Source organism: Macaca mulatta, chromosome 2 (genome assembly GCF_049350105.2).
Source record: "Macaca mulatta isolate MMU2019108-1 chromosome 2, T2T-MMU8v2.0, whole genome shotgun sequence".
NCBI classification, from domain to species: Eukaryota; Metazoa; Chordata; class Mammalia; order Primates; family Cercopithecidae; genus Macaca; species Macaca mulatta.
Genome location: NC_133407.1, coordinates 36,453,673 through 36,481,586, shown reverse-complemented (window position 1 = coordinate 36,481,586; position 27,914 = coordinate 36,453,673). Strand labels below are relative to the sequence as shown.

The 27,914-nt window shown below is 46.0% G+C and overlaps 2 protein-coding genes and 1 pseudogene across 4 annotated transcripts in view; all 3 read right to left on the bottom strand.

The window, feature by feature from the left end:
* Window positions 1-14,406, bottom strand: part of BFSP2 (beaded filament structural protein 2) — a 69,196-nt gene extending 54,790 nt beyond the window's left edge. The window contains exon 1 of the mRNA XM_015132129.3: window positions 13,890-14,406. Within this exon, the coding sequence (XP_014987615.1) occupies window positions 13,890-14,378 (489 nt within the window). The 5' untranslated portion in view covers window positions 14,379-14,406. The remainder of the gene's footprint in view (window positions 1-13,889) is intronic.
* Window positions 3,382-5,218, bottom strand: LOC144338948 (AF4/FMR2 family member 4 pseudogene; annotated as a pseudogene).
* Window positions 14,407-16,690: 2,284 nt separating the features above from the next.
* Window positions 16,691-27,914, bottom strand: part of TMEM108 (transmembrane protein 108) — a 336,820-nt gene continuing 325,596 nt past the window's right edge. For 2 of the 3 annotated variants that reach the window (XM_015132066.3, XM_077990999.1), the window contains 2 exons: window positions 23,576-23,730; window positions 16,691-18,580 (listed from right to left, as the gene is read on the bottom strand). In XM_015132066.3, coding sequence (XP_014987552.2) covers window positions 18,458-18,580; window positions 23,576-23,730 — 278 coding nt within the window. In that variant the 3' untranslated portion in view covers window positions 16,691-18,457. 3 annotated transcript variants of the gene reach the window in all.

Genomic DNA, 27,914 nt, shown 5'->3' with positions numbered 1-27,914 from the left:
GTGAGTAGAGGGGAGAGGACGGGGTGAGTAGAGGGGAGAGGGCAGGGGTGAGTAGAGGGTAGAGGGCAGGGGGTGACTACAGGGGTGAGTAGAGGGGAGAGGATAGGAGTGAGTAGAGGGGAGAGGACAGGGGTGAGTAGAAGGGAGAGGATAGGGTTGAGTAGAGGGGTGAGTAGAGGGGACATGACAGAGGTGAGTAGAGGGGAGAGGACGGGTGAGTAGAGGGGAGATGGCAGGAGTGAGTAGAGGGGAGAGGGTAGGGGTGACTAAAGGGGTGAGTAGAGGGGAGATGGCAGGGGTGAGTAGAGGGGAGAGGACGGGGGCGAGTAGAGGGGAGAGGACGGGGTGAGTGGACAGGGTGAGTAGACGGGAGAGGACAGGGATGAGTAGGGCGTGAGTAGAGGGACCAGGCAGGTGTGGGCAGTTACATTCAGTAGGGGACTTTGTCTTCTGCATAATTTTGCCCAGAGCCTGCTGAAAGTCGAGGGGGGTGGGGGGATGGAGGGGTGGTTTCTAACTTCACTATTTCTGTCTCCACACTGTAGTGTTATTTAGATAGCGCTTATTTAGATGGTTATTCATTGGTCCTGAAATAAACATGTAACTATAAAGGACAATTTGTTTTCCAGTGGTGGTCAGTTTGGTGGTGGAGATTTCCACTCCTGTGCCCTGCGTTCACTGCCTCCTGAGGACTGCTGAAATCACTTCTCATTTCTGCTGAATAATGCATTTGTGACAGCCGGCTCTACTAGCTCGTTTACAACCAGATAAATGAGTCTTTATGTGCTTTTCCCCAGCCAGACGACAATAAACTAGGTTTTATTTGCCTAAATTGAGTCCTCAACTTCGGTGGATCAGCATAAACCCTCTGGGAGAGCGCTGGGGACGCCGCCTAACATTCTGCTTGGTTCAGCCATTCTTTCACTAATTCCCCGTAAAAAGCCACCACATTTGTCCTCAGCACTTGTGCCAGCTGCCTGGATTAGTTTTAATTTAGCTCTTCTGGAGAGTGTAGCCCTTTAGAACATCTTTCCTATCGCTCTTCTGTACGGATGTTTAATTTAGTTGGGTTTGTTTTGAGAGGAGCTGCGGAGATGGGTCTTCTGTCCCACCGGGACACGTCCCTAGAAGGGTTCTCTTGCTTCCGTGGAGTTCTGAAGGCTTCCCCTGCCCCAAGACCTGATAGGAATTACTGCTTCCCCCACCCCAAAAGCCACTGACAGGAGTTTTATTTATTACTGCATATTTTATTTAAGGTAAAACCTCCAAACAGTGCCAGAGTATGCACCCCAAAGTAAGCCTGCTCCTGCCCTGTCTCCAGCCCCAGCCCTCTCACCAGAAGCCCCCACTGTCCGCAGCCCCTGTGTGTGCTTCCTGAGAGGGTCTCCCCTCCACTTTGTAAGAAACACAAGTAGTAGCAGAGCACAGACGTGGTTACTCAGCGATACATCTTGGCGCCAGCTCCACGTCAGTATCTAACCAGCATCCTGGTTCTCTTCTCACAGCTGCAGAGGATTCCGCTGCGTTGTTTTGCTGTGTCAGACATTGCAGCCGCTTCCTGTCTCACTGCTGGTCGGGAATTTTAGAGAACCCTGATCTGGAGTTCTGATTTGAAGCCTGGAGCCTGTCTGGTTCCATATTCAACTTTCACTACCAGCCGTTTCTTGAACACCCGCTGTGTGTTGAGGTATGCCTCTCTGTGCCGGGCTCTGGAAGTGGAGAGGGAGGGAGACAGAGCAGTGGCCCCAGCAGAGCTGGCACTTGGTGGGAGGCCCGCCCCGCACCCAGACTGCCCTGCCCGGCTCCTACCTGGGTCCACGCTGGGTCCCGCTCTGAAGCGCCATCTTCTGGCATCTTCCGGGGGACCCACACTCAGTCCTCACTTCCTGGGGCACCCTCGCTGAGAACTAACCAATACCCTGATCTTTCCGGAAACTCCCACGGCATATGTCGGTGGATCAACGCGCACATGTAAGCAGCTGTTTGTGTTACTGCTCACTTAAGGTATGTCTTCAAGTTTATTCAATTCCACGAACTTAAATAAGGCATTGATTATGTGCCAGGCGATTTACACACATCATCTCATTTACATTCCTGCACCAACCCGATGAGGTAGGTCGTCTAGCTGCGTTTTTATGAAAATTTCAAACATAAGTCAAAAGAAACCTGCTATAATGGACCCCCATATATGCATCACCCAGCTTCCTTGATTGATTATAAGCACGTGGCCTATTTTGTTTTACTTGTATCCACACATCTTGCCACTCTGCCTGAGATTTTTTCCAACAAATCCCAGACATCATATTATTTCTTCTTCAAATATTTCAGCCTGTATTGGCAAATTATAAGAATGCTTTAAAAAGAACACATGACTTCGCAACCATGATCACGTCTAAAAATTAGTAATACTTTCATTATACTTTCTCAATTATCAAATATCTAGTCTTTTCTCAAGTGTCTAATATATTTTTTAATAGTTTGTTTGAATAGTGATCCAAATAAAGCCCATTTTGATGGGCTGATATGTCAATTTAGTCTCTTTTAATGTGTATGTTTCTCTTACCATCTTGCTTCTTTCCCTTGCAATTTTTATTTGTTAAAAAATTGGGTCTTTTGTCCTATAGTTTCCCAGAGTCTGGATTTTGCTGATTTAATAATTTATTTTCCTTATGACTATCTAGTTGTCTAAATATCACTTATTAAAAAGTCCACCCTTCCCTCTATTGGTTTCAAGTGCTGCCTTTATCAAAACTAAATTTCCAAACATAGTAGAGCTTACTACAGAATTAACCTGTTCATCTGACCCTTGTCTTTTCTGTAAATTAGTCGTTTTATCTTGAGGCTTAATCATATTCAGTTTTTTTGTTTATTTGCAAGACTACTTCATAGGTGGTGATGTGAACTCCACCAGGAGATACAGAATGGCTGCTGGTCGCATTTTGTGATGGTCATAGCCATTTAATTATTGTTATTGCCTAGAGTCATTGTTTTATTATAGATATAAATAAAATTAATAATAATTCTATTATTTTTCTTTATTAGCTGGAATACATCTATAAAAAGATAATTTCTCTCTTTAATTATTTATTTTTCTTACCGGATATACATATAGGTCTTACAAAAAAGGCAGGAAAATGCTTTATTTTCTCTCATTATTTACCAGTTTTAAAAATAATGAGTTGGTTCCTCAGTGGGCTCCAAAGATGATTAATTAGTGGGTTTTTTTTTGGTGTTATGCTGATATATTTGATGGGTTTCAATCTATTTCCGTTAATGTTCTTAATAATATTCTTTTAAAAATTGAGGGATCATGCTTTTATTCTATAACTGACTAATCATTTTAATATATGAAAACTGTAAATGACACTTTCTCTATTTCCCAAGAGGGGAGCTAACAGGTCTCTATGGATTCACTTGGGAGTCGCTCACAAGTCTTTAAACTTTTAAAACATCTCTAAACTTTTACATTCTTTACGATTAAGGCAAAAAGGCAGTTCAAGTTCAATCAGAATTTCATGTTCAATTGCTTCACCTAGTCACAGTGTTAAAAACTCTGAATGTGTGACTTAGGTCTAGCGGTTGGAAAGGTATTTTCAGCCTGGCGAGATGTGCTTTGCTGCTGGGCTGCAGCTCATTTGTGCTGTCACCATGGGATTGACCACTGTAGCACTCAGAGGACAGCTTTGGTTCCACGGACTCCTGTCCACCCACAGACTCCTGTCCACCCACGGACTCCTGTCCACCCACAGATTCCTGTCCACCCACGGACTCCTGTCCACTCACAGACTCCTGTCCGCCCACGGGCTGCACACATGCAGCAGGTTTCTGTAACATTGAACTGAACTTTAACATCAACGAAGGTGGGAAAGGCGTATTTGAGTGCTGCCCACTTGGAAACAGTACATGAGAGGGAGAATCCCTGTTTGCATTAGGGTCCCCAAGTGATTTGGTGCGCTGATACTCCTTGCTATGCTGATCACTCTCATGAGAGCTGGAACTACTGGAGCTTAATGAAGAGACAGCCTTGGGTTTTCCAAGGTTGTAAGAGCACGGCTTGGAGTGCTGTGATCCATGCTGGCATTTTTCTCTGGTCTTCTGCTCCCACTACTGCTATGTGAGTCACAGTCATGTCTCTGGCCACCACTGTTAGTGCCACTGCTGCCACCTGCACTGGTCTACTGGCTACTGTGTCCACTCTGTAAGCCTGAGGACTGTTTCTGAGACTGAGAAATGCTGGGTGCAGAGGTCCTACTGGGGTCCATTTTCATATGTTATAGATGGTACTGTAGGCTTGGAAATTGCAATAAGCCTTGATATAGATTTGTCTCCTATAAAATCCTTCATTTCACCATAGTTTCCAAGCCTACTCTGGATACAACTTGATAACTTATCTTCCTGGCTGGTAGCTTTGTATGGCTCAGCAAAGAGAAGAGAGCTAGGTGGGAAGGCGACTTCACCCTGTTGAATTTCCTGATCCCGCCTTTCTTGTTTTTTCACACACCGCACGCTCCTGTCATTATGGTTTATGTTGCTTATCTTGACTTCTTTTTGTCCCCAGTGCAGCCTCGTTGGTGTCCATCCTTATGGCAGCTGGACCTCAGCTTTGCTGTTGCTTTAGATTCCACAGCATGAGGTGTAGAAGAGTCCTGAGCACAGGAGTTCTGTCCCCATGGAGTTGGGGTAGCCACCCTCCCAGCACGTGGATGTCTTCTTGTTCACCTTACTAGAAGCCCTGATAATATTCTTATTGATTCCCAACCATCTTTGGTTAGTGGGAGCTTATTTGAATTGACTCCTAAGTCTTCTGACATGACAGTAGTAGTTTTTCATAGCATCCTTGCTTTCTGGTATGACAAGGTGTTTCAGACTCATTTTGTATATTTCCTATCCTCAAACCTGGATTCAGCCATTTCTACAAGAAGCCCCCATTCTTTTAGCGAAAGATGGTTGTTAGAGACCCAAATCTGAAGCTAAAAATGTTCATTGTCACTAAGTTGGCCATTGCTTCTAGATCTTTTCAGTGGTCAGACTTGGAGATAGGCATATATTTATTTTTATGATCACATATATCATGACTTTATACTGATAATTCCAATTTAAATTCAAGACTAAAGAATTGTCACTAAACCTCATGCATCTTACAAGTGTATCTCCTTTCACTCATACTCAAGTCTCAGTTTTCAGTAACACAAATATAGTTACTCTCTTACTTACCCATGGTACACACACACACACACACACACACACACACACACACACCACTGTCAGAATAACAGTGTCAGTGCTACCACCACTAATATGATTACTGAAAACTTGTTGGTTTTTTTTTTTTCTGTTATCTTTTGCATCTCCACTAGGAATGTACAGTTAAATTCCTGTGGTTTAAAGTCACTTGGAATAGTTCTTCTTTGTGTGACTATGCTATCAACTTGATACATAGTTGAATTCATTTGTTTCTTTTTATATTTGATTCTTAGATTTGGCTTTTTGAAATCTATTTTTTTATACAATTCTGTAAAATATTTTCATGGTTCCAAAGTCATCTCCATATAACAAGATAAATTAAAAGAACTCTAGTGTCCTACCTTTCCCTGCTACTTTTTCCCTTCCACCCTCCTATAAGTAACATGTGAAAACACTTATGGTTTGTTTTATTCCATTGTTTTCAATGTAAACAGATATGTATGTATATATTCATATCCTTCCCTTTTCTTAGCTAGATGGTAGAATGAAATACACACTCTTTCCATCTTGCCTTTTAGCTCAATGACATATCCTGGAGATCATCACTCCATAGTAGTTATAGAGCTGTTCCTTGTTCCTTTGCAGATGCATCATCGTTTATTCAACTAGTCTCCTACTGGGAGGTATTTAGATTGTTTCCAGTACTTTGTATTACAGATAGGATTGCAGGGAACAGCTTTCTACATACTTCTTGTTCATATTCTTGGCAATGTGTCATTGGGAGTGAGTCCTAGAAACAGGACTGCTGGGTCAGATTATATGTATATAAATGCCTGTATAATTTGTCTAGATGTTGCCAAATTCTTCTCCACAGGGGTTATAACAGTTTCTATTCCCATCAACACTGTATAAACTTGCCTGTTTCCCTAGAGCTTCACCAACAAAATAGTTTGACATACTTTAGAGTTTTGCTAATTGGATAGGTAAAAATGGTATCTCAGGTGGATTTTAAAAATTTCTCTTAGTATGAGTGCAGTTGAGACATTAGGAGCCATTTTCATCTTTTTTTTTTGTGTCAACTGTCTGTGCTTATCTCTAACATATTTAAAAATAAAAGAGTGCTATCGGCTTTTTTTTAACCTCAAATTTTAAATGCTGTGTATAGAATAGGGCTATTTTAACCTTTTGTGTCCTACATTGCAATTTTTTTTTCTTGTTTATCATTTATCTTTTAATTTTCCTCATGGCGATATTTCGAAATACAAAAATTTAAAATTTTTCTTAATCAAATTTATCAATATTTTCCTTTGTTGCTTTTGGATTTTGAATTGTAACAAGGAAAATTTTTCCCACATCCAGGTTATAAGGGAATTCACCTATATTTTCTACTTGTATGGTTTCATTTTTGACTTTATATCTAGGATACATTTAGAATTGACCCTAGGGTACAGCAAGAAATGGATCCAATTCTATTATTTTCCTTATGACTGTCTAGTTGTCTGAATATCACTTATTAAAAAGTCCAGCCTTCCCTCTATTGGTTTCAAATGCTGCCTTCATCAATACTCAATTTCCAAACACAGTAGAGCTTACTATAGGATTTTCTATTCTGTTCCATGGTTGTCTGATCTTTTTTGTGCCAACGCTAAACTATTTTAATTACAGAGACTTTATAATATGTTAATGTCTGGTGGGGCTGCTGGTCCCCTCCCCAACCTCCCCACCTCCACTCTTTCTTAGTTTTTCTCTCCCGGCCATTCTTGTCTTTCTGTTCTCACAAAGGGGATTTAAAAATCAACTCATCTAACTCTAGAAAAAAAAGATGGAATTTTAAAAATTAGGGGTGCGTTAAACTGATACATTGACTTGGGAGAAGAGACATTTTTATGCTATTGAGTCTATTTGAGTGCATGGTGTTTCTTTCCATTTGTTCAAGACTATTTTGTGTGTTTCGGAAAGATTTGATTATTGTCTAATACAGATTTTGGATATTTCTGAAGTTTAGAGCTAATTCATCTTATGCTATCATGAATGAGATTTTCTCATCTCTTGTATCTTTTTTCTTTATACATCAATAGCATTGTTTGTTGTTGGTTTTGAGATGGCCCTTGCTTTGTTGCCCAGACTAGTCTTGAACTCCTGGGCTCAAGCAATCCTCCTGCCTCACCCTTTTGAATACCTGGGACTACAGGTTTGTACCATCATACCCAGCAGCATTTATTTATTTATTTTTCTTTTAGAGACAGGGTCTTGCTCTGTCACCCAGGCTGGAGTGCAGTGGTAGAATCATGGCTCACTGCAGCCTCAACCTCCCAGGCTCAAGTGATCCTCCTGCCTTGGCCTCACAATGTTCTTGGATTATAGGCATTCGCCCCCAAGCCCGGCCTCAGCATTGCTTTTTGATGTTGTTTTATAACGTGCTACTTCACTAAATCATCTTATTGTTTGTTGTATAGTTTTTACATGGTTCCTTCTGGGATTTCCAGAAAGATCAAAATTTTCCCTTTTTCTTTCCAATTCTTATACCAAGTACTTTCTCTTGTCTAATCACATTGACTGCTGCCTCTGACCAATGTTACAGAACAGTAGACAGCGGACATCTTTTTCTCATTCTTAATTTCTGTAGAAGGCCTAGTGTTTCCTTCTTAGAGATATTTTGTCATGTCAGAGGAAGTCTCTAATCATTCTCATTATTCAGATGAGAAACTGAGATGTAGAGATCAATGAAGACCTTGCTCAAGGTCATGCAGTTGGTAAGTGGCAAGTGGTAAGGCTAGGGGCTGTCTGGCTTCAAAATCCCCAGTCTGAGTATCACATCTAGTTTTCCCTAGTTTCCATGGAAAACTGACCCCACCCCCTGTCTTCCATTTCTCAACATGGAACTCACATTTTAAGAGATCTTAAGAGATTTAAGAGTGGCCGAGTGTGGTGTATGAGAGGGGCATGGAAAGAGGCCCTGAGTGCCAAGCCCTAGTCTCCCTCCGTTTTCTTCAGCAGTTCTCTTGCTTTCCAGACACATTCGACTTAGAAAAGAGCCTCCCGGAAACCAGAAACCACCTTTCTTAGAAAGCAGCTTAGTGACTGGCCGGGCGCGGTGGCTCATGCCTGTAATCCCAATACTTTGGCAGGGCAAGGCGGGTGGATCACGAGGTCAGGAGTTCGAGACCAGCCTGGCCAACATGGTGAAACCCTGTCTCTACTAAAAATACAAAAAAATTAGCTGGGTATGGTGGTGGGCACCTGTAATCCCAGTTACTTGGGAGGCTGAGGCAGGAGAATTGCTTGAACCCGGGAGGCGGAGGTTGCAGTGAGCCGAGATTGTGCCACAACCTGGGCAACAGAGTAAGACTCCATCTCAAAAAAACAAAACAAAACAAAACAACAAAGCAGCTTAGTGGCCACCTGTGTTATATGAACAAGACCCTTGAGAAGCAGGCTCATGCCTCCTTCTCCCCGTGTCCCATCAAAATACTTCTTCCGATCATCTACCTCACTCTTCCTAAGAGGAATGAATCTCTCTAATGGACTTTTCTCTGGTAGCTACATTTCTAACCATACTGTAGTGTCCCTTATAGCTTGGCTGACAGAGAAAATGCCCCACTAGCCCGCTCTGACCAAACAAATTGCATTTATTAAGAAACAGGCTGAGTGACTTTGTCTTGGGGAAATGTGTTCAGGCCTTTGCAGATTATGATTCTGCCCCCATTGCCTACTTTCAGGGATACCAGCTTGTGAATCATGAACGACAAACCCTGTTGCCTTTCTTTATACTCAGTGGAGAGGGATTAGTTCTTGTTTCTTTTTCTAAAAAGAAAGCCTTCTAGGACCACAAGTTCTGTGGGAGAGAAACCTGGCCCAGATCTGGATTGCCTGAGTTTCCAGCATGTTCTTCAAATAGGCAGATTCCCTGAGTGTGGGCTCTCTCTATGCAAGGGACAGAAAGAGGGGCTGTGAACAGCAGGAAAAAGAGTCAAATCAGGTCCATTTTAAACTCTAATCCTGTTGCCTTTCAACAATTTTGATTTCCCATTTCCTCCAGCTGACAGCCTTATCCTTTGGAGGTGTAAGCTGCAGTTTTCTCCCATGGAGACCTAGACTAATGTCCTGGCTCCTTAACTTAGAACCTCTGCGCTCCCCTTTCTTCCTCAGGCGGCTCCATTCTCCCCCTGGACTCAGCTGTTCCTTTTGTTTTGACACCCGGTCTCTGAGGGCTGCTCCTCTGTCCCCACTCTCCTTTCATCTGCAGCTCCGAGGCACAAGGCTGCCTCATCCCAAGCTTGTGTTTGCCCTATCTGAGGATGAAAGGGCCTGATGTTGCCACCAGAGCCTATTGTCAGCATCCTTCACTTGGTAAGAAAAGTCAGGAGCACAGAGCAAGGCTGGAGAGGGAAATGGCCCAGGTCTTCCTCAGCCTCTGTAGTTGCCACCAGTTTTTCTGTCTGTTTTCACCACTTAGCAGAAGAGGCTTGGAGGTTCTAACCCAAGCAAGGAGTGGGAAGAGAGAGGTTTGGAATTGAAATGGAACTTCATGTGCATGAACGCTAACCAGGACCAGCTGTATCATTTGTGGATCCCAGTGCAAAATGTGGGGCCCCCTGTTCAAAGAGCAGGAACAAAATGCGATTTAGGTTACTCAAATATAATGCTTTTTCCTTTCTTCTGTCATGTTTCAACTTGTTATGGTAATTTTTATCTGCTATTTAATTTTCCACTCCCTGGGGCATGGGGATGCTCATACAGATCTTTATAGGTATCCAGAGGCCTCGTGCCATGATTCTGGGCATGTGCGCACCCCACCAATGGCTGCGGCACCTTTCTTACTGGCCACTGGGCCGATGTGCCATGTCCTGCTGGTAGGGATGGGGTGATAACCCCCAAGGATATTACGACTTCAGTGCCACCTGAAGCTTGTCCTCTCCCTCCAGTTGCTGCCACCCAGGGGCATGGAGCAGGTGTCAGAAGGGCATCCCAGGGGCAGAAGGGTGGGCCAAAAACACGTTGTAGGGAGACAGAGGGAGGTAGGACCATTCAAGAGCCCCTGGTCCATGCTCCATTGTCCCACCAGACTTCACTTTCAAAACACAAATTCAAAGATAAAACTATTGGCTGGGCATGGTGCCTCATACCTATAATCCCAGCCCTTTGGAAGGCCCAGGCAGGAGGATCTCTTGAGGCCAGGAGCTTGAGGTTGCAGTGATCTCTGATGGCGTCGCTGCACTCCAGTGCAGGGCCCGATGAGGCTTCACTGGTGGTGCACCCGTGGAGCCAACCCTGGCCGCAAACTTACATAGTGATAAGGATGGAGAAGATCCCCCTCCCCGGGACGGCCTTCCTGCTTCTGCCGTGGTGTGAGCCCTAGTTTTGTGTTGCTTTCCATGATGCGGCTCTCTGCACAGTGACAGCAATGGTTTCCCTCCCCCGGCTTCTCTTCCTGGTTTTTCTGAAAACCTGTCTTTGTCTCCTCTTGGTGGGGATAAGACAGTCTGTGGGGGAGATTCCAGGGGACAGGGGGCCCCCACTCCCCAGAATGGCCCCAGGAGCTTTCTGTGTCAGCTGGGGTGGTGGCGGTGGGGAGGAGAGCCCATCTCCTTTGCAACTCTTTCATCCGCCTCTGAAAAGCAGGGAAATGGTGTTTCCCAAACATTTGTGGAAATTGTTGCTCTGAACCTTCCCCACTGCTTGCTCCAGCCTGATCCAAGAAAGTGCCACCGAAATGGACATACCCACCCTGCTCTCGAGTGACTGAGACCTCTCTTGGATTCTCTGTTTGGGGCCCAGGCTAAGGAAGTTGAATTTCTCTCTAGGTGCCAACTCGGGGCTCAGTTGCTGAGAGCTTGCTCTGAGGCCTCAGGCCCTGCATGAGGGCACCTGAGCATGGAACTGGGCTTCTGGACGAGGAGGAGTTCTACGGACAAGGTGGGGAAGAGGCGGCTGCAGGTGGAGAAACGGGAGGGATAAGGGGTGCTGTGAGGAGCACGGAACACCAGAGCCCAGAGTCTGGAAAGGTGGGCAGGAAGCCCCAGCCAGAGAGGCCTAAGTGAGGGCAGAGGGAGAGAGCTCTGGATTTCTGGAGCCCAGGACCGCAGAGTGGCTGCCTCTGACCCCAGGTGAGACGAAGGCAGCACTTTGTGAAACGACTGGGCTGGGAGGTGGCATTTCCTCTAGGCCTGGAAAGGGGTGGGGGCCTAGTGGGGGCCTCCTGCAGTTCCGCGAGGCCAGATTGACTGAAAAAATAACTAGTGTTTCTCAATTATGGAGTTTTCTTTTGTTCTTCTTAATGGAATAGAGCTTAATATGGTTGAAAGGCTGGGCTGTGCAATATAGAAATAGTAACTCCAGGCCGGGCGCGGTGACTCACTCCTGTAATCCCAGCACTCTGGGAGGCAGAGGCGGGTGGATCACCTGAGGTCAGGAGTTCGAAACCAGCCTGGTCAACATGGTGCAACCCCATCTCCATTAAACGTACACAAAAATTAGCTGGGCATGGTGGCATGCGCCTGTAATCCCAGCTACTTGGGAGGCTGAGGCAGGAGAATCGCTTGAACCTGGGAGGTGGAGGTTACAGTGAGTCAAGATCACACCACAGCACTCCAGCCTGGGTGACAGAACGAGACTCCATCTCAAAAAAAAAAAAAAAAAAGAAAAGAAAAAAAAAGAAATAATAACTCCATTTTATCAATTGGTCTAATTTCAAGGCCATGAATTTTTTAAAAAAGAAGAAAAAGAGAACTTTATTAATACCCAGGACCTCATTTACAATCACTGAAGAGGAAAGTGAGCCCATGTGGGACCCTGGCCCTCAGCTACAGAGGTCGCATGTCTTGGTGTGTGGCTGCGGCGCTCACAGGATTTTAGAGCTTCCTAGTCTGTACTCTACCTGTAGGCAGGAGCCAGTCATCTTATTTGTCTGTGGATTTGCAGGAATATCTAAGCATTATTATACCCATTTTGTAGATAATGAAACTGAGGCCCAGAGAAGTCAGTACGTTGCAAGGGCTCTTGTAGCTATCTGGAGCCAGAGCAAGTCGGTATCTATTGAGTATAAACTAAGTTTTGTGGCCCTACTTTTTAACCTAGCCATTGGGACACCTGATTTCTCCTGACAAGTCTGTGTGGCATCTGAGTGCAAGCGATTGTCCAGCAGATGCTGACATATTGGAGTATCTAGGGATGTTCTGGTGGTTGTTATGGCACAATATTTGGACAGTTGTGAAGAATCCTGGAGGAATGGCTGCCTCTTAGATTTGACAGGCATTAAGACCCTGGACTATTCTAAGATGGCTCTCCCTCGCAGCCCGGATGGATGCAAGCAGAACAGCAGCACCAGGGGGAGAGCCTGAGAGGATGGTGCTGCTCATCATGCACTCTGTGCTGTCAGTGGGCACTGAGAGCAGTGCAGGAGAAGCATCCTGGGACGAAATGGGAGGCAGGAAGGGCAAATGGGGAGTCCCTGTGTGCACCTGCTTAGCATCCCCCGGCTACACACAAATAAAATTTTGTGACTTCCTCTTGGGAGGCTGCATACTGGACTCCAGGGGGCCAAGGGTCTGAGTTGGCAGTCCCTGGTGGGTTAGAGACTGATTTTGCTCAGAGTGATCCCAAGACCAGCGTCTGGAGAGAAAGAGGAGGAGAGAAGCCAACCATCCACAGAGAGACCAGCTGAGAGGTGCAATGCTGGCTGGAGTCCCAGCATTAGAACTACAGGCTGCAGGCCAGACATGATGGATGAGCTCCAGACTCTGCAGAAATCACCCTGGAGAGTGGGAAACGCAGGGCTGACCAAGCAAGGGAGAAAGATGAAACCTCTGCATCCTTCCCTGTCCAATAAGATGGCCATTAGCTACCCATGGCTGTTTACATTTAAATTAATGAAAATTAGATAAAACAAAAACGCAATTCCTCAGTCTCATTAACCACATTTCAAGTGCTTGATAGCTATATCTGGCTAGTGGCTGCCAGATTGGACAGTGTAGATATAAGATATTAATATTTCCATCATGCAGAAAGTTCTACTTGAATGTAAATTATCTCATTCATATATTTTGTATTGATTACATGTTGAAATAACATTCTGGACATATAGAGTTAAGTAAGCTATACTATTAACTTTACCTGCTTCTTTTTACTTGTTTTACTGTGGGTAATAGAAACTTGTTGATTACCAATGTACCTCACATTTCTGTTGAACAGGGTGATTATAGGTGGATACAGGAACACACCTCCATTTATTCATTGTTCTTAATACCACATCCATCCAATGGTATTTGACTGGATAATAACTGTAAAAATCCCTTCTCAACAGTAAAGGTGACTGAGGCAGCTCAGGGTAATGGGGCACATGCAACTTTGAAGGCACAAAAATTCAGATTCAAATCTCATCTTCATCCCTCTACTAGCTTTGAAGTCTTGGGAAAATTACATGCCTCAGTTTCTCATCTCAAAAGTGCAATCAATGAATGATCCGCTGCATAGCATGTCTTCGAATTGTAAAGAAGACAGTGGATAGTGCACGTATGGGGGCTAGCGTGGGCTCCTGGTAAACCTTGGTAAAAAGGAGCATTGTTGTTATCATGAACATTTTAAGTGTGAAAGTGTAGGGCATTATGGTCAGTTTCTCTGGCCTCAGCCTACTCACAACCTTACTCCTGCCCTCAGCAGCCCCTCCCAGCCCTCTGCAAAGCCCTTGGCACAGCCTGGACACTTACCTGCTGGCAGCTGCTGGCCCAGGAAGCCCGTAGGGCACCCCAATTTCCCGAGCGCGTGGCCTTGCTCTCCAGGTGCATCCGCAGTTGTGTTTCCAGCTCCTGACTGACTTGTTCAAGGGCATGCACTTTGGCCATATATTCCACCAGGCAGCCCCCTAGGTCCTCAACAGCACCATGGTCCCTCTCCAAACCTGGAGCCGGCACTGTGGCCAGGCCTGAGCTCCGCAGGCCCTGAAGGAAGACACTGCTGATGCCGAGGGCCCGGCGGGTCACACGGGCACCCAGGCCACCTATGCACCCACTGGGTGCTGTTCCTACATAGACCCCAGGTGCTCGGACAAGGCCACTCATGGCATTGGTCCTGGAGGCTGGGGGGCTATCCAGGGAGGATGATGACCGTGGCCCCCTGAAAGATGCCCTGCGCCTCTGGAGGGGCATGCTGGAGCTGGCACTGGGGGGCAGGTCCACTACTACTCGCCTCTCGCTCATCACCCCTTCTGCCTCTGTGGCGCCCAGTGGGTTTACAGAGTCCAGTGGCTTTTGGTTTACAGCCCCAGCATCCCTGTGGCCTGGTCACGGGCCTCTCTGGAATCTCCCCTATCCCCGGGGCTGCTTTGTCTGCTGTCTTCCATGAGTTTCCATCATTCACTGAGCTGAAAGAGAAGAGGGCACTGCCCAGGGCTGTGTGCAGAGAGGCACTCATGCATTCTTTGATGCAGGGTCATGTGCCCAACCTCCCAGATTATTCTGCTGGTGGTGGGGGAGGCTGGATCAGTGCAGGCTGTGGGGGTAGACCATTTGGGTTTGTACATTTTACTACCTAAGAGTGGGCAAGGCAGGCATCAGGCAACCCCATTTTACAGACGAGTAAACTGAGGCTCAAGGACCTCAGATCACAAGTGTGGTGATCACTTGCCCCAGACCTCAAATTACAAGCTAGGACTCAATCTAGCTATTTTGGGGCTTTCTACATCCCTATGTGTACTGGCACATGTGAATGTGAACACATGTCCACACAGGCAATGGAAGATGAAAAGTGTCAGGAGGCAGCTCCAGGGACCCAAGAGAAAAGACTTGCCTACGGTTTCCTCTCTCAGTCCTGACAGCAGCTTCAGGTCCTTGCCTCGCCTCTCTCCTTTCCTCCTCAGCTCTGTCCTCTAATGCTCTGCTGTTCATCAGCTGCTTGCTGTTGGCCAGGATGCTTCCTCCCTCTGGACCTCACTGTTTGAACATTGGCATGAGCCTCCAACTCTCTGATGCACCAGATAAGGACCTTGGGTAGATTCAGGTCCCACACATTATGTTCCAGCCATTCCCTACACCTCTGCTTCTCCATCTGTTGGAAAACTGAGAAAAACAACAAAGACGGTGTTTTCCGGTAAGCTCTCCAAGGGTGCCCCAAGTTAGGATATGATGACACCCCTGGGTTTTAATTACTGACCTTGGCATCCACTAAACCATCAAGGGTCACACCTCAATCCATTCTCTAGGGTCAGAAAGGTTCCTCCAGTTCCAGGATGACAACATGGACCTAAAAACCGCTGTACATAAGTTTTACCCTGGAGAAACCAGGTCACCAAACCCCAGAGCTGGATATTTTTCCAAATGCTGTAATGTAGGAATGTACCTCAGGTGAGAGAAGGAGAAGGGAGCCAACCTCTAGTGAATACCTGATCCAGCCTGGTGTGTGGATGAATCGTATAGTTTATTTCATGGAATTCTCAACTCAGCCTCAGGAGGAAGGAGGTCCAGGGTTGACAGGTACTGCCATATGGGCTGTGAACCTCACAGTTCCAAAAGTACCATATCATATGTTCTACAGTTGGCCACTATCCTCTTACGTGAGGAGGACCCTGAGAACTGCAATGACTTGCCCAAGGTCCCGTGTCCAGAAAGTAGCAGAGCTGGGAGCAGACACCCTCTTCCAACCTCTGGGCCAGTGACTTACTTAGGACCTTCCTTGTTGCCCACCACCCAGAGAGCAGGGTACCTACCTGAGGTCACACAGGTAAAGGTAAAAAACCTGGTCGCCTACTAGAAGACTCTGTGTGCACTTCCTTCCTGCTGACCAGGACACTCCAACCCTTCCTTTCTTTATTGTCTTCCACTTTGTCTGTCTGAGATGGCCGGGAAGGTATTTTATAAATATCAGTGTTGGCTATTTGAGGAACAGATGAAGAACCAATCAGATTAAGTAAAGGACAGTAGTGTCCTTGTTTATTCAGACATAGCATTAATGCTGTGAACACCACCCGATGCACCCAGAAGGGGCAAGCGAGCCTGTGTTACAGTAACAGCCTCCTATACAGGTGACACTGACTTGGTTCTGAGGATCTGCATTATTGTGAATCCCAAGATGTATTGTCCAAGGCTGAATGAAAAGTTCAAGCTACTGATTAAGTTGTGCACAAATGTGTCATGTTTAGGTATTGTTATTCTCTACAGAATGGTGACACTCAATGGCCAGGTTAGCTTCAGACTTCTCTGGACTAAAGATATTTATATATAAATCCACTCAGCCCTGGAGGCGGGGAGAGTGAGGGGGGGATGTACTCTGACACCCTGCCTCCAAAGACCTGATGAAAGATGAGTCTACTTTGGAGAAACTGCAAACATGTTCAAAAAGATTTTATCAAATGATAAATTGCTAATCCTATTAGCTCGTCACATACATAAAACTCACCTTACTGTTAAATCAGATTGAAAAATACGGATGGATATAAAGTGGTGTTGGTACTGCTCAAGGAAGGCTTAGAGCTTATCTTGAAAAGAATGCAAAATGTATTAGCAACGGAATCCTCTGGCTAATAAAATAAGTTTATTTATATATACATGGTAGCTGAAATCTGTGGATAAGGAAAAATAAATCATACATCCACATATGTATATATAACATATGTATCTTTGATTACATATATTATATATAAATTTTACTTTACAGATTTTTCTCTGTATACTCACACACATTGGTATATTAAATGTAACAGTTGACAGAAATATTATGGTAAGGTTAAAAAGGTAAGACAACAACACGCTAGAAAATTAACTTAGAGAAACATTTAGTTGCTTCTTTGTGGGCTGAAGAGTCTTTGAAGAGAGACAACAACCGAACTCATGTGAAGTAGGTTCATACAACATTGAGAACACACTTTCGAAGGCCATCTTTTTTTCTTTTTTCTTTTTTTAAGGAAAACGTAGAAAGAAAAAAGTCATGATAGACCACAGCAACAACACAAACATATGACCCAACATTCAAGTTCAATTCCCAATCCGACTATAAGAGCATCTATATTCAAAATATACTATCAAACTATTTTTCTTTTAGAGAAAGGAAGTGTCAAAGCAGTAATCATCTCTCTCAGCCACAATCAGGAAAAAAGAGAGAAGCAGCCACCTCTGGAAGCCCCTTGGGCATCTCTGAGGGTCTGACCCTGTTGGCCGTGCTGGACACAGCACGGGGAGGCAGCCAGCCAGCTGGGAACAAGGGGAGCAGCGGAAGCCGAGAGCTGGATGGCAAGTCCCCCGGCTGGTGCTGCGAGCAGGTTTGCAGTGCCAAGTAGGAGTATAATAATGTCTTCTCCCAAACAATTTGCTTGGATATTTTTTTTTTTAAAGATTGCAGGAGGAAGGTTTCAAAAATTATCGCTCGACTACCTCAAAGCTTCTTAGATAAACGTATTCCTCAGGGGCACAATACCATGGCGTTTTGAGAAAACAAAGCTGAACCCCAATAAACATTTGATCCTTGAAGAAGGGCAAGCATTTTAAAGCTCCAGGGCCGGGATCAATCCTCTCCAAGAGAAAGGCACGGGTGTTTAATGCAGATGTGGGTGTTGGAGGGGATACAGGAATGGCCATAAAGGGAGCATTTTCCCACCAGGGAAAGGCAGTCCTGTTGTTAGCAGCGGAAGTAACGTTAGGGGGACACGGCCTTGGGATACCTTGATGTCCTCCATGGATTCCTGAGGGCTCCAAGCTCCTGCCTGCCGTCCACAACTTGGATGGAATTAAACATGACATCCAATGGTGCCGTCATAAGGCTCCAGGGCACTCATCCTCAGAGGTGATGAGATGTTCCCTTTTCCTGCTCTGTGCATGAGTCTGCCGTCTTCCCCGCAGGTGGCCCAGTTCCCTTTACAGGTGTGCATATGAGAAGGGAGGAAATGGGGTCATACCACATCAAGAAGAACCAGAGCTTTAAGAATCACTCAAAGAATCATGCGCTTGACCACTGTAACATTCAGCTTCTACAGGAGGTCAGTCTCTCACCTCACTTGACCAGGGTTCCTGGGATCCCCAAGTGCTCAAGAATGGTTATTAAGAGAAGCAATCGATGCAACTGCTTTGCTTAGAAATACCTTTATTTTATAAAGCCACAGATCATTCTGTAAAGTTTTTTTTTTTTAAACCACACTTGTAAAAAAGATGTTGACAATTCATAGGAAAAAAAGCTCAAAATGTTTCTCATTAAGTCAGGGTTACACAAAGGTTATATTTATAATATATATATTTGTATATTTATAATTTAGAGACGAAAAATAGGAATGGCAAAGCGATGCCTGCTGTAGTTAGATCTCAGATACTTGATCGTTTCCCACAAACAGTGTTTCTTGACAGAAGGGGTTAACAAGAACCATCCCAGTGTCTCTATAGTCGCCATTGGCTGGGGAGCGGGGCTCTGAGAGCTGGTCCTGGGAAGAGAGAGGGAGGAGATGGAGTGAGCTGGAGAAGGCTTAAGAGGTGGCCGTTCTTAAAGAAATGTACACATGGGAACATTTATTTCAGCATTGATGGCTTGGTGCACATTTTCATCATCCCTACTGCTAATGCTGAGGTGCAGAGCCCTCTGTGCCATTCTTTTAATTTGCGTGTGTGTGTGTGTGTGCACGCGTGTGTGTGTGTATGTATATGTGTATATTTTAATTTTTGTGCTGCTCCTTCAGATTTTTATAGCAGCTTTCAAAAAATGTTTCCTGCTTCTGGAATCACCCCAATCCCAGGCTGCCAGAGATGGTACTGCTTTCCTTGTCAAAGTCTGAGGGGGCTTGCCATGCATGACACACATACAGTGCATGGTTCACTGCACTATTGGCAAAACTTGGTCCACTTGGACCCCAGACTAGTTCCTGCCTCTTTCTCACAGACTTCTGGGAAACTCCTCCATTTTTCCTTCCTGAGTGCACCTAGATTCACTCACCTTTTTCCTGCTACCCACCTGCCAGGATCTAACAGACCTCTCGAGAGGCTTCAAGGGCCAGTTCCTTCCCCCTCTGAGTCCTTCCAGAGCCTGGTCAGAATTATTGCCCCATTTCTTATAGCACTAGCGATGCTGAGCTGAATGGATCTGCACTTCTGTGTGACTGCATAATAAGTGATGGATGAAAATTTCAGTCTGTATGTTCAGTTGCAGGAGCAGAAAAGCCTAGAAATAGGCAATCCACTGCCCAGAAGGTAATCTGTATGGCTTTGGCAGGGTTTTGGTTTCACTTACCAAGGAGAGCTAACATTTATGGGCTACTGAATGGCTGTACTTGGATTTGGGCCCTGGTACTAATTGAGAGAGAGAAAAAAGAAAGTCATAGCTTGTTCCAATTTAAAACAGCTAATGTCTCAGAACCTTCAAGCCATTTCCGGGCAAACACTCAACTATAGGCCTAGGTATACTGGCTCATGCCAGATTTGCTTAGAAATATCTTCATTTTAAGTAGCCATAATTAAATCTCTGAAGTTTATTTTTAAACAAAACATATGTAACAGATACTTTCTGAGGAGTACTTACTGCTCTATGAATCATAAGGTAAGAAAGGAAGAAATGCCATTGTTGATAAAATGTCTTTTCAGAAGACAATAATTTCCTTCAGTGTCTGGAATTAGTTCAACACCTATCTAAGGGTGGATAGGCGGCCAGCTATTTAAGGAAAATAGTGGAGCACCTCAAAGACGAGACAAAAATCCTTTTCCTCCACCATGCTTTTGGGTTCAACTGTGGAGACTGAGCTTTGGCTTGTCATTTTATAGCTTTCACAAAGCAAGTATTCACCAAAGGCAAAACCATGTGGGTATGCTTTGCTGCATAAAAAAGAGAGAGTTATTCAGGAAACAACCAAAGGAGAAGAAAAAAGAGAGAAGGAGAGAAGGAGGGAGAAAAGAAGGAAGAAGAGAAAACAGGGAGAAGGAGAAGGAAGAGGAGGGAAAATAAAAAAGAATGGAAGTTTCCAAGCACCTTTTGGGCATCACAATTTTGTCTGTACAGCCCTGGATCTGAGTTTTGCTGCTTGCATCAACAGAGAAGTGGGGGCAGGACAACTGAGGAACTTGCTTAGGCAAAGCATGTGGCAGTCTCCAAAGGTAGCAGCTAAAGGGCAGGTGGTGAGTACGTGTCCCGAGGACACGGAACATGGTGGAATATGAACTGGGACCTTACGATTGCTCTAGAGGTGGTTGGCAGTGTGTGTGTACTTGGCTGGCTTCATCCTGGCCCTAGGCTGCCTGCATTTGCCCTCAAATAGTGTGAGCCCAGAGAACCGGAACAAGTTGTAATATTACTCTAAATAAAGTAGAATAAGAGGAACTGCTTGCTGGGAGGGAAACAGCAAAATCCAATCCACTCTGAAGCCAAGCTGAGCTTTGTGCTGCAGGTCCTGTGGCGCCCTCCTGGTCTGGAGACCATGACTGGCTGGGCAGCCCTTTCTGCCAGAGCCTCTGGCTTGTGTTGGACGGCGGCCCTCGTGCTCTGTGCCAAATGACTAACTGGGATGTTCGAAAAAAAAGGGCCTTTTCTATAGTGCGTTCACGAGTATTGTCCTTTGGCTTTGGTTTTCATTTACCAATTTGCAAAAAGAATATGAGAAATTTAAAGTTCAGGGGTTCACAGCCCATACCTAAAGTAGGTCCAGCCCCTTTGTCAAGTTACACATTTTTTTCCACTTCCTGTAACAGATCTCAGGAACACCTTTTCCATGCAAAATGTACACAGGCCACACTAAAGGCCAATGCTGCAATGAAGCTGGCCCCTTGTTTGTCCTCTGGCTAAAAATTTCTCTTGGGCATTTACTGTGTGTTAGGCTCTGACTGGGTGATGGGTAAATTGTGGTGAACAACATTTATAGTTCATTAGCTTGATAAACATTTACTAAGAACCTACTGTGTGCCAGGCAGTGCTCTAGATGCTGGGAATAGAGCAGTGAGCACAACAAACAATGCTCCTGCCTCAGGCAGCAGGACAGCAAGACCACAAACCAATCAACAGGGAGAGAATGATGCAATGTCAACTGAGAAGTGCTCTGAAGGCAAATAAAGTAAGGAAGAGGGAACAGAATGAGGCTGGGGATTTAATTAATATAGAGTGGTCAGGGAGGGAGGGCCTCCCAGAGGAGGTGGCATTTGAATAGAGACCTGAAGGAATTCAGGGTTCAAGGTATCCAGGAGAAAAGCATTTCAGATAGGGTGCAACAGCAAAGCTCTAAGGTGGGGGCAAGCTTCCTCTGCAGGAGGAAGAGCAAAGAGGCCACTGAAGCTGGTGTGTGATCAATGGGAAGTGTGGTAGGGCTTCAGGTGGTGGGCAGGGGCCAACTTGTGAAGGGCATGGGAACAGGAGTCTGGATTTTATTCAAAATGTGGAGAAGAGCCACTTGAAAGTGGACGCTGTGGCGGACACGGGATCCTGCCTTGAAAAGATCATCTGGCTCTTGTGTGGAGGGCAGACTGCAGAAGGCAAGATGGTAGTGGGGATCCTAATTTAGAGGCCACTGCAGCACTCATGATGTGAGGGAGGAGAATGGCTTGGACCAGGGGCAGAGGTGCAGGCAATGAGAAGTCCTGGTGCTTAGGGAGAACCAATGGAATTTTCTGACAGATTAGAAGTGCGGTGTGCAGGAAGGAAAGGCAGCTGGCAGTACCATTTACGTAATGAGGAGCTGCAGGTGAGGTTTGGGTTTTGGGGTTGGGAGGGGGAAATCAAGGGTTCAATCTTGGGTATGTTGAGTTTGAGGTGCCTATTAGACATGTGCAGCAGGTAAATGGGTACGTGAGTCTGGGGCCGGGGGAGACATCAAGGTTACAGGTAGAAATTTGGACTCTATAGTGCAGAGATAGTATTTAAGTCATAGGACTAAGTAGAAACAGAAGAGAAGTGACTGGGTGCAGTGGCTCACACCTGTAATCCCAGCATGTTGGAAGGCTGAGGCAGCAGATCACTTGAGGTGAGGAGTTTGAGACCAGCCTGACCAACATGGTGAAACCCTGTCTCTACTAAAAATACAAAAATTAGCCGGGTGTGGTTGCATGTGCTTGTAGTCCCAGCTACTTGGGAGGCTGAGGCAGGAGAATCACTTGAACCTGGGAGGCGGAGGTTGCAGTGAGCTGAGATCACACCACTGCACTCCAGCCTGGGCAACAGAGTTGAGACTTCATCTCAAAAACAAAAGCAAAACAAAAAAACAAAAAACAAACAAACAAACAAAAACAAAGAGAAGAGAAGTGGTGGCAGGACTGAGATGGGGTCCTATACAAGACTTTGAACTTTAACTTGAGAGAAATGGGAAGGTTTTAAGCATGTGAGCGATGTGACCACAGTTATGTTTACAAAAGCTCACCCTGGCTGCTCTGGGGAATGGACCCACACGGGAAGGAGGCGTGGGGTTGTACCTCCACAAGAACTCTTCTCAGCTCTCATTACCTTACTCAGATGTCTGTTATCTTTCTCCTGGCCATCTCAATTGCATCCTAGTTGAGCTACCTATTTTTAGCCTGTCTTTTTGTGTCATTCCATCCATTTACTCATCCACCAAGCCATTTTTTTCTTTCCTTATCCATTCACTGATCACATATAGGGTGTTTTCACCAGGCCATCGGCATAATCCTTCTAAAACTGGGTCACCCAAAGATCAAAACTTTCAGTGACTCTCTGTTGCCCCAAACTAAAGTCCCAATACCATAATACCCCATCAAGGCTGTGTCTAATTTGTCCTTTATCCTTCTTTCCTGTTATACTCTGGCCTCTACTCCACCCTCTGTGTGAGGATGGAAAGAGCATGGATTCTGCAGTTCAAGTCCTGGGTTCAAAACTCGGCTCTCTCACTGACCAGCCAGGTGTCTTGGGCAAATACCCTGACACAGTGTATTCTTCTCTCCCTTCAGATCCAGCACGTATCCCCACCTTTCCTCAGGCTACCTCCCCTGCTGGAATGCCTGTTGAAATCCATTGATCCTTCCTAGCATCTCCACTGGGAAGGCTTTCCTCCTTGGGCTCCCACAGCTCTTTGTCTATAACTCGTCTTGTTTCCCCTAATTGGCTTTGTTTTTGGGTGATGCTGGGGTTTGTCCCCCAGCCACATCTCAGAACCTGAGCCCCTTTGGGAGCAAGCTCTCATCTTCATAGTCCCCTGGGGGTGCTTGGCACAAAACAGGTCCTCACTGAGTATTTGTTCACTTGTTCCCAGAAACCAAAAGTCCCAGGAACAGTGCTTCCAAAATTTAATGTGCAGAAAGCACCTGGGGATTCTTGCTAAAACACTGATCCTGGCTCAGTAGGGCCGGGGTAGGGCCCACAACCTCTTGGGTGTTACTGATACTGCTGGTCCATGGGCCATACATTAAGGAGCAAGGCACTCAGAAATGAGCAGATGCCACGGCTCTCTTTGGGCCTGGTTTCCCTGCAGTGGGGCCAGCACTTTCGAGCTCATTACCTCAGAGGTTTCAAGGGACTGGATCTCCCTGGGCAGCTCCACTGCATGCCTGTTGAAGTAGTCCATGGTGATGGCGTTGTTCCAGTAGCTCAGGTTGTTCTCTGGGTTGGCGGTCTTCTTCTTCCTCTTCATGCAGCACACCGTCAGCAGGACAGCTGTGGAGAGAGTGCAAGTCAGAGAGGAGAGGGAGGCAGCAAGGATGGTGCCTGGGTGGCACCACCAAACTGATGAGGAGAGTTCCCAGCTGGAGGAAGTGTATGGTGGGAAAAGGGGCAGGGCACGGCGAACTGTACAAAGTGAGCCTTAATTCCTCAGAAGACCCCGACAGCAGAAGTTCACAGAGCAAATTCACGGGGCAGAAGTCTTGAATGCTGATAAAATAGCTTTTCTGGCACTATCATCATCATCATCAAAAAAAAAACCTGTGCTAATAGTTATACAGGACTTATGGTTCCAAGCACATTAGAAATATTTATTAATTTAATCCTCCATTTAGCCCCATAAAGTCAGTACTATTAGGGTCCCCATTTTACAGATAGGAAAACTGAAGCTCAGAGAGATAAAGTGATAGGCCCAGGAGCAAACCCAGACATCTGGACTCCAAAGTCTATGGTTTTTTTTTTTTTTTTTTTTTTTTTTTTTTTTTTTTTTTTTAAGATGGAGTCTAGCTCTGTTGCCCAGGCTGGAGTGCAGTGGTACAATCTTCGGCTCACTGCAACCTGTCTCCTGGGATCAAGTGATTCTCCTGCCTCAGCCTCCCAAGAAGCTGGGATTATAGGTGCCTGCCACCATGTCTGGCTAATTTTTGTATTTTCAGTAGAGACAGGGTTTTGCCATGTTGGTCAGCCTGGTCTTGATCTCCTGACCTCAGGTAATCCGCCTGCCTCAGCCTTCCAAAGTGCTGGGATTACAGGTGTGAGCCACCGCACCTGGCCAGTCTATGCTCTTAACCAGCTGATTCCTGCCTTAGACTGACGCAAAAGCCCACCTGCACAGATGGCCTGAGGTGGGCTCCACGCAGCTTGACTGAGCACAGTGTGACATGTGATCCTGTCTGTTCATCCCTGAGACTCCCAGGGCCCAGGAGGAAGAATTATGTCTGGATTTTGTTGATTAACCAGGTGTGAATTGAGTGGTTTGTGAGCAGGGAAGGCTTCTGAGGTCAGAGAGGTGGGATGGCCTGTCCAGATTCATTTACAGGTGTTTCCCCCAGTAATTCTCTTATATGCCTAATCCCATCTTGGTGCCTGCATCTTGAAGGAACTAACATAGTAGACAGGAGTCCCATTTTGCAGACAGGAAGACACTGGATCATGATTAAGTCATTTGTGTAAGTCCTACAGCCAACCAATGTTAAGAGCTGGGGTTGTGTGCAGGTATGTTGGATTCCACAAGCCAAGTCTTACAAGCACACCAGGCTTCCTCTCTAATGATCCATGCAGGCTTAAATGTGAGGACAGGGAGTGATGATACATTTCAGTTTGGCCCCTTTGTTTTGTAGATGAGAAGCCCGAGACCAGTGAGGGAAAGGATTTGCCCACGGGTGCCAGTGGGAGGGGTGCACCTGGGCTGTGCACAGCCATTTCCCTCCTTTGGATGCTGAGGGAGGAGGTCACAGGGAGGCCTCAGGGTATGGAGGGAGGCCAGGTTGGGGGGCTTAGTGTCTGACCCACCAGCCTGGCAGGCGGGAATGTGCCTGTAGAAGCCCATGGCCCTCTTGTGGAGAAGCCATGAAGTGAGGACTGAGTGCTGGCTGGAGGTGCTGGCTGGGACGCACAGGGAAGAGCTGTCAGAGTGTGGGCCTAACACTGGAACAGCTGGAGGACATCCCCTGGTCATCCCTGCTTTGCCTTGAGGCTCTGCCATCCCTGTTTGATCCGTAAGCTCCAAGGAGACACGTTTCCCAGCCATAATGCCTTCTGATCCCAATCTCTTCTACTCTTTTCATTGGCAAGAGTCATTCTCACCTGGGTTTTCTTATATAACAATTATAAACTAATTTGGGGCCTGTGAGTGAAAAGGCACACATATACATCCAGGTCTACTATTCACTGAGCAACCATCGGCACAGTGTTATGTGATCTCTTTGAATGCTGCACTAATGCTCCAGTGTCTGGAAGGAGGCCAGACTGCTCTGGGGCCCAGGTGCAGAGGGTGCCCTCAAGTGTGTAGCATCAGAGAGAGGGGCTACTCCACTTTGGCCAGGGTGAACTTGAGTTGGTGATGACAAACATCTGCAGCTAGTCTTTTTTTCTAATCTCACCCTCCAAATGGCCCCATCTTCTTGCAGAGAGGATGGGTGAAGACATTCTCAAAAACGGACATCGCATGTTACAAATAGGCAAAGGACCCTGCCAGAGCCACAAAACTGACATGCTCATGAAAACTCAGGCACTGACAATGGTGAGCGCCGACCAATTCAGCGCCAGGCGTGGAGGCTTCTGGCGAGGATGGTGGGCTCTGTGCGTCCTGATGGTGGCAGCAGAGACCAGCTCGGGAGCCACCTGGCTCCTCTGCCCTAGCCCATCATGGCCTGAATCCAATCAAATTCAGTTCTCAGCACTTCTGAAAATGTGCGTGGCTGAGAGTGTCTGGCAGGGCTCAGGAGAGAAAAGCATTTCTCAGCCCCAGGACACATGTATCCTTCCAGGCACTGGCTGCGACTTGCAATCTGGGAGGGCAGATGAACTGACACCCTCCCTCCTTGGGCAGGCCTGGGATCTGCCTTGCTTAACCCCCACTTCTACCAGGAGCAGAGGATCACCCTTGCCCAGCACCCAGCCCATCTGAATTCTGACTCTGGTGGCTTCAGAGAAGCAGGGCAGGGGCCAGTGCTGGTATGATAAGCCAGATGAGAGGAAGCTGATGCATGCACTTTGCTACTGACTCAGAGTGCCTGAAATATCTGGCAAACTGGCAAAGTATGAAACCCTTCTTTGAGGTCTGTAGAGTAGCTTTAGGATAAATGAAGCACCTGACAAGGTCCAAAACAAGGGGCCCTTAGACCTGGAAGAGGTCTGCTTTCCTGATAACTAGAGTGGTGCTGGGCTATGAAAACAGCCTAAATAGACGAGGATAGTGCCTGAGAGCACAGGGTTCTGAAGCTGGACAAATATTCTTCCACCGTAATGTCCATCTCATTGGAGCCTTCACAGGGTTGATGATGGTCCCGTAGGAGTCGGGGCCATGACTGACGACATGGAGCTGATGTGGAGGCAGTCAGGGCCGAGGCAAGAGCCTCCTTGTGTATAGTGGAAATGCAAGACAAACATCAAAGGGAGTGGAGTGTGCGGTTCCCAACAGGCTACCAGAGTCCACTTTTATTAAAAGTTTGTGTCTTTCTTTAGAAAGTAATATGTTCCATCTCAAGCACCTGAAGGCTCCTTTCAGGGTGCCAGAAGAATCCTCAAGGGACAGTTCCAGGCTGTGTCCTTGCTCCTGTCTTGACTGACATTTTTATGCATGGTTTAGGCAGCCCATGGGCTTTCCAGCTTCGCAGCAAGATCTGATTTAATTTCAAGCTTATACATAATAGAAGGGCTGGGGGAGAAGTAGGAGTCCTTTTAGAATTGCAAAATCTAGGTGGGTGTAGCCTGTGGGGTTCAGGCTATCCAGCTCAAAGAGGGAGGCCCACATCTCAGATTCCCTAATGTTTGGCACAGTGTCTGGCACACAATGGGCACACAGGAAATCCTGCATTGAATAAAACAGATTTTGTACTACCAGATCTAGTCTGACTCACTGTGTGGTCGGGACCTTGGGTCAATCACTTCACCTGGTGACTCACTCCGTACCTATAAGGTGTGGAGGATGGCTGGAGCCACTGTGGCACCTGTGTGTTTAGCAGTGTGTTTGCTTGTTCCTGCTTTTATTTCTCTGGCTGGTCTAAGAATAGAATGATAAAAAAAAATAACGGAATGCACTTTGTAAACGAGAGCATCCTAGACACATGTAAAGACTGGAAAATCAGAAAGCTGTCCCTACTGTATTTACTTCTCAGATATGACCAACCATTATTAAGAATTCATTGGCTAATAGTGCTACATTTTCTCATAATCATTCTTCTGTTTTAGGAGTGGGCAACCACAGTTTTAAGAATAAATGTGTAAATGTGTGTTTCCAGGAGAGACAATAAAGCTGCTTTCATTAAGAATGAAATATGCAACTTGCAAACACTTTTGCTCTTCTTGAATTGGGTCCTTCAGCAGAAGCAGGTTGCCAGCCCTGACATGGAAAGTTTACTTTGCTCATCAACCTGAAGGAGACAGAAAGCTAGGAGAGGCAGCTCCTGAAAAGAATCTAGACTCCAGATATAAAAAGATCTTGCAACACAAGGCCA